This window comes from Metopolophium dirhodum, chromosome 7 (assembly GCF_019925205.1).
Source record: "Metopolophium dirhodum isolate CAU chromosome 7, ASM1992520v1, whole genome shotgun sequence".
NCBI classification, from domain to species: domain Eukaryota; kingdom Metazoa; phylum Arthropoda; class Insecta; order Hemiptera; family Aphididae; genus Metopolophium; species Metopolophium dirhodum.
The window spans coordinates 14,810,767-14,817,285 of NC_083566.1; the positions used below are offsets into that span (position 1 = coordinate 14,810,767).

The 6,519-nt window shown below is 27.3% G+C and overlaps 1 protein-coding gene across 3 annotated transcripts; it reads right to left on the reverse strand.

Annotated features, from left to right (window-relative positions):
- Positions 1-475: 475 nt before the first annotated feature.
- On the reverse strand, positions 476-3,843 carry LOC132948795 (uncharacterized). 3 transcript variants are annotated; one of them, XM_061019442.1, is made up of 8 exons: positions 3,766-3,831; positions 3,571-3,646; positions 3,113-3,282; positions 1,908-3,044; positions 1,633-1,829; positions 1,420-1,572; positions 1,215-1,358; positions 476-1,155 (listed from the first exon to the last, which is right to left on the reverse strand). In XM_061019442.1, the coding sequence occupies exons 3-8, from the start codon at positions 3,273-3,275 to the stop codon at positions 1,126-1,128; spliced, it is 1,824 nt and encodes a 607-aa protein (XP_060875425.1). In that variant the 5' UTR covers positions 3,276-3,282; positions 3,571-3,646; positions 3,766-3,831; the 3' UTR covers positions 476-1,125. The 3 variants fall into 3 exon arrangements, with proteins under 3 accessions (XP_060875425.1, XP_060875426.1, XP_060875424.1); XM_061019443.1 differs by lacking the exon at positions 3,571-3,646 and having other exon boundaries at positions 3,647-3,843; XM_061019441.1 differs by having other exon boundaries at positions 3,571-3,843.
- Between the last annotated feature and the right edge of the window lie 2,676 nt (positions 3,844-6,519).

Consider the following 6,519-nt stretch of genomic DNA (forward strand, 5'->3'; position numbering starts at 1 on the left):
AAAGGTTTAGATTATATATTTATTTACCTGAATATATACTCTATTCCAAATAAGATCAGGCATCGGCGGCGACTAGTTTTCGTTTCGCGACGGTCAGACGTCGTCCTCACTACGGTGGCGCGTCATGCGCACAACTCGGCCGCCGAAGCCTGATCTTATTTGGAATAGAGTATAGTTAGTTTGTTAAATTTATATAAACATTTTTAAAAAAGCAAGTAAAAATCTTAAATTCAAATTCTGGATTCCAAGACTTAAAAAATCCTAAAATGCTCTAAAAATGAAAAAAAAATTTCCTTACAATTTAAAATTTTCAAAAAGTGCAAAATAAAAACTTCTTATACTGATTCAAAAATAAATGAAACATGTATGTCATAAAATGAGTACCGTGTAGCTAGAATTGGAAAACAATGCTAAGTGCATCAAAACCCCAGCCTTAATTCTTACTTTCAAAACCAAGTATATTACTCATCAATCATCACAGTCCAACAGATATTTATTTAGATCATAATATCTCAAGAAATTTAATACTAACTTAATATCTGCAATTATAATAATATATAATAGATAATATTATCTGTAAAAATATTAATAAATACCAATATGTATTTTCCTCCAAACGTATACAGTTATATAAAATCAAAACAATGAAGGATAATGTAAAATATAAATCAATAAAATAATACAATACATACAAAACTTGATTAAAATATATTCATGGACACAATTTATTTTGTTCATGTACTTATATAGTTTATGCACCAAAATGTGGCACAGTATATGGACTATGATAGAGCAATTTTGTTTCTTTCAGCTCTAAAATAATAGGCATAATTGATTATTTAGTTAGATAAACTTTCTTGTTGTTTACTGCAAATATTCATTAGTTCATCTTTTTTACTTTATAAAACTAAACAATTTAATTATAATAGATTAAAATACACAAATATATTAACAAATATACACATATGATAATATATGCATAAGAAAATACTTAATGGTCAATTCTTGGAAGTTCATAACAAGGTTGATGATCTTCTAACCATAATACAATATTATATACGACAATAAAAAAACTCAGAAAGCCTATTTTTTGAATATAATAATAAATGAAGCAAGAAAGCTCCATTAATGACAACTACTTCCAAGGAGAGAATTCTGTAAAAATAAATATATTAGTTAAAAAGCCTAATCCGATGTTAAAATTATATAGTTACCCTATGAACATTACATGTAGTCATATGATTCTGGCTATCTAGAAGCCAACCAACATGTATTGCACAGTTATAATGTATACTTGATTTGCAGTGACGTGCTGTACATCCAATACTAGCCCCAATAACACCACAATAAACACAGATCTATGTAAAAAAAAAATGTTTCATTATAATCTATATTTTAATATTATATAAAAATACTCACAGTATTTTTTGCAATTCTCACACTATCTTCCAACCCAACAATTTTATCCCCAACCATATAAACACCAGACGCCCAAACTAAACAATTTTCATGAGTCCATACCTCAATAAATGTTTCTGAAGTATCATTATCATTTAAATTATGCTTAGATTTCTGTAAATTACATTTTAGCCATATAATATGTTCAGTAGTAAAAAAGTGGTTTAAAAATACCTTTCGCTTAGGGTTATCATTTGGTTTTACAACCTTTGGTATACTGACATAATAAGGACCAAAAAGATCTCCAGTAGGATCATAACCAATGTCTCTTACGTGAGGTCCTCGCGAACAGAATACACATTTCCAATCACTACTTTCTAAATTGCTCACATCGGGTTTTTCTTCACCATTGCAAACACCAGACTTATATGCTTTTAAAAAATTAAATAATTAATATCAAGTTATTTAAAAAAAACAACGATCTATCAAATTTTTAAACTATAACTTACAATAAGTCTTTCGATTAATATTTCGACCATCTAATGAGTCCTCGTCATCTTGAACATTTCGGTTAATTATAACAAAACTTCTTGGATTTTCTATGTTACCACCATTGACTCTTATCAATGGGCCTTTATATTTTTTAAAAGGTTGTTCAATAGCCGGTTTCAATTTTTCAGCTATAGGTAGGTTTTTTTTTACTTTTTTAAATTGTTTCTTATTTTTATTATAAGGCCTTTTTGTAGAAATTATTGGTTTTGATTTATTGTCAATCACTATTTGTTGATCAGGTATACTAGTTGATGTAATAACTCCACCAAATAATTCTTCTAATTTGTTTTCTACTTCAAGGAATTGAGAATGTGTGTCATGAATTTTTTTTGAAGAATTTTCTGATGGTATAGAATCCTCAGATTTATCATGTTCTATCCTAGGTATAGGAGATGGTGATTTAAGTATTTTTTCTACAGATTCTGCCCTCATCATTGATGGTGATGGTGATTTTCTTGGTTTTATAATTTTAATAACAGATTGTTTTTCAGACTCATTAGTTTGAAACATGTTTTCCAACATTTTTTCAACATTATTTGTATCTTCAACTTCAATTTTTATAGGACTATCTACCACATCCCAAGTTATCTTAATATCATGTTTACTACATTTATTTTCATAACCTTCATTATTAACATTTTTTACTTTTTGAATTTGTATATAATCTGGGGCATCACATCTGATTTCAGACTTAATAACTTTATGAGGGTTTGGTGCTATAACACTTATTGCCTTCTCTTCAATATTTCCTATTTTAGATAAATTTATTTGACCATTTACTTGATCTCTTGCTCGTTTAAAAGAAAAGTTTTCATAATTTTTATTATTTGAAGACAGGTCAATAGACATTTGCTCAGATTCTTTTTTATGTTTAGTAAGATCAATCTCAACAGTTCTAGATAATGAAAAACTAGGCGATACATTCGCGGAATGAGCTGGACTAGGAGATGGTGGATCAGGTCTAGATGGTGGCGGCATATTATTTCTTGAATCCATCCACCTATCAATTACAGGAGTATGTTGGGGTTTGTGCATCTGTAATGCAGCAATATTGTGCAAAGAAGCATATGGTGTATTTCTGTAAGCAGCCATATCTATAATTCGATAACAATAAGTAATAACACTTAACACTTGTCAAAGAACAATTCAATTAATTATTTACCTTGTTTAGTAAACCATGAAGATAGCTGATGAGAAATTGCGGGAGGATGGAATGTAAGTGGATGAGGAACAGAAGGTGTTGCAGCAGTTGCCAAATGATGTCTTTGAGGTGCTGGGGCCGCTGGGGGTAAATGATGATAAGATGGAAATCTTCCCTCAGACATTTTTATTCTACAATATTAATAAAAGTAATAATATATTTTTTTATTGTGATATGGGCTAATTATGTAGATTAAAATTATTTGTTTCTAATATTAAATATTTTGAGTAATCATTAATTGATCGTGTTATCACAATGTAAATGTTACCCTAGGGAATGTAAACATATTTGTAAGGTTATTCTATTTCATACCCAAACCATTTTAAAATATTTTATTTATAAAAGAGCAATTCAAATTAGTATTATTTACAACACTGACCAAACGTTAATTAATAAAAATAAAATAAATATATACACACTTTTGGAAAAGTTGAAAGGTATCAGATGATTTTATTCGACAGTTGTTATTGTTATATCATTCATCTTTACACGTACCTAGTGTTAATTTGTTCAATTTTAATCAAAAATTGTACAATGCATTAACTAGTTAAAACAGTTAAAACTAATTGAAATAATAAAATATTTATTAAATTTAAAAAAAATGTCACAATTACCACTAAAGTATTGAACAAATTCATACAAAAAACTTGTCAGTTGTCACTGCCATAGCCATTTTTGTTGTTGTGGTTCATGTGATCACTATAATTCTCTCTCTCTCTCGTGCACACACATTCTCACATTGTCGTCACTATAACCTCTTTGGAACCAATTAAGCCGTCATGGACGTTGGATAAATACAATAAATTATATTCTAGCGTCCTCTAGTTGCCCCCATTAATCATTTTATTAATTTAACTTTAAAATACAACAAATAAATTAATATAATATTATTCATATTTCATAATATTATATAATATAAATATATTGTACATTATAGATTAAAGTTACCAGAAACGTTTTATTAAATTATTTATTTTAATTTATGGTAGATTAAATAAGGTTTAGGTACTGGTTTGCATTATTTAGTTTTTGCATCTAGGAAATATAAATTATAAAAAAAAAATCCTTAAATATTTTTTATGAACGTCTGAAGATTACATTTTGACAAAATTGTAAACAACGATTTCTTATCAAACTATTTTAGTTTTTTTTGTTGTAACTCAAAAAGTGTTAAATCATAGTAAACTTTTAACGTAAAAATTTTATTTGTGGGGTCCAGAAACTTTTACGTATATGTATATTATTACATTTTATATACACTACCTACATTCTCTAAATTACAAAATATTTTTCGGTTAATTTTAAGGAACGTACCTAATCAATTCCGGCTATTTATAGTATCTACTTCGTCTGCTACTGTTCATATATTATAATATTTAAACATATCGATTCCACTGCCCGCTAGCTATTGATTCCGCTGCAGGATACTGTTCATATTAGTATCTATTGATTCTACCAAGGCATACATTTTTTATTATGAAAAAAAATTTTAAAAATTATAATGATAAAAATGGATTTGTATTTTTCATTGCTTATAGTTAGGTATAAGCATAAGGGAACCCGGGGCAAGACGAGATACTTAATGTTTAACTCGTTGTAGTAGGTATGTCAAATTTTTCAAAAAAATTCTGAATTTATGTACCTACAATTTATAAGTCAATGTTCCTTAGTTTTAAAATTGTTCACTCTAAAATATTTAAAAATATTATTAAAATCAAAAAAATGTATGTAAAGTAAACGGAATTTGTCCCATCTAAGCTACACCATGGAATAATATGAGACATATGGTCATATGGATGAGACATATATAAATGCCCAATAGATAGTTTTTCAAATATATATCAACATAGGAACTTATTCATAAGAAATTCACAACAACAAAATATGGTGGGTAAGTGGATGTCGCTCTGCTGTAGAGTAGGTTTCAAGTGGGTCCTACTCACTGTATAACGACATATTATATATCATTGTATACGAAAAACAATTTTATTCTGAGCGGTGACGGTTTGTCAGTGTGGATATTTTATTTTATATTGTTATTATTACTTATTATTAATACGGTAGCCGGTGAGTTGAATTAATATTATAAAATTACATCAAAATAACTAAAATCATTATTCTTGGTAATTTCCTACAAAATCAAACATAAAATAACTATAAAAACAATATATATTTTTATATTTTTGAGATTTTTTGGTTACAGAATATAACCTACTTACTTGGAACCTATTGTTGTAAGTTTTCAATCCTTAGCTATAAAATTTGAACACTATACATTCTTAAATTTTAAATTTGTTAAATGTTGTCAAAAATTGAACTTTAAATAGTTATATCAAAAAAATTGAGCCCATGTATTTTTTAAATTTTCCAACTGCTATTTAAGCAATATATCAAGCCTTGTATTAAATGTACATGCTTTTTGGCTAAAAAAAAAAAAAATTTAAATATGCAATTGTCTGTAAACAGCTCAAAACAAGTCAAACTATTTTAAAATTTAATCAAGTATAGGATTTTATAAAATAAACATATGATATAAATCTCAAGTGTCTACAGTTATTTGTTTTTGAATTACAATAAAATAAGAAAATCGCTACATGAAAAATCGAGTGAATATCCAGCGAATGTTGTACAGATTTGAATATAAAAATCAATATTTTTTGAAATTTTATCGTGTAAAGAAAATGCTAATATGTGAACATTTCATTTATCTACGGTAATTTGTTTTAGAGTTATGCCATTTTGCGTAAAAATTCGTTTTTCCTTAATTTTTATTTTATTTTCCCTGCGCTTTTGAAAACTATTAGGATTTTTTTACTTTTGACCCCCCCCCCCCCCCCACCCCCCAAAGAACCAACTAGATTCACTTTCCTATCAAAAAAGAAACTGTTGAAGAAAATCTAAGAATTTTTACTGTCCTAAAAGGTGATAACAGATACATAGAAAAACAAACATCATTGTAAAATCATTATATTCATCGCTCCGCTCAGAATCTAAAACACATAAATATTAACCAAACATATTTTATTTTATAGCCAGACTTTGGTAATACTTTAACAGAACCCCGCATGACTTGTCTCATTATGCCCCAGATAGACTAATTATGTTCAATAGATCCTAAACTATTAAATACTTAATTAATATTTAATAATAATACTAAACTACAGAAATATATAAATATATTAGAATATTTATCGTTAAGAATAAATAAATTATAACCTTAAAATAGCATAGAACTTTTAACAACATAAGCCATTTTGAGACGAAAATAAAAAAACTGATTTTATGCCATAATAGTTATCATAAAATTAGTAATTACTATAAAAAATCATCTAACTTGCGTCTATAAAATATTCTAAAGAGATTTCAAA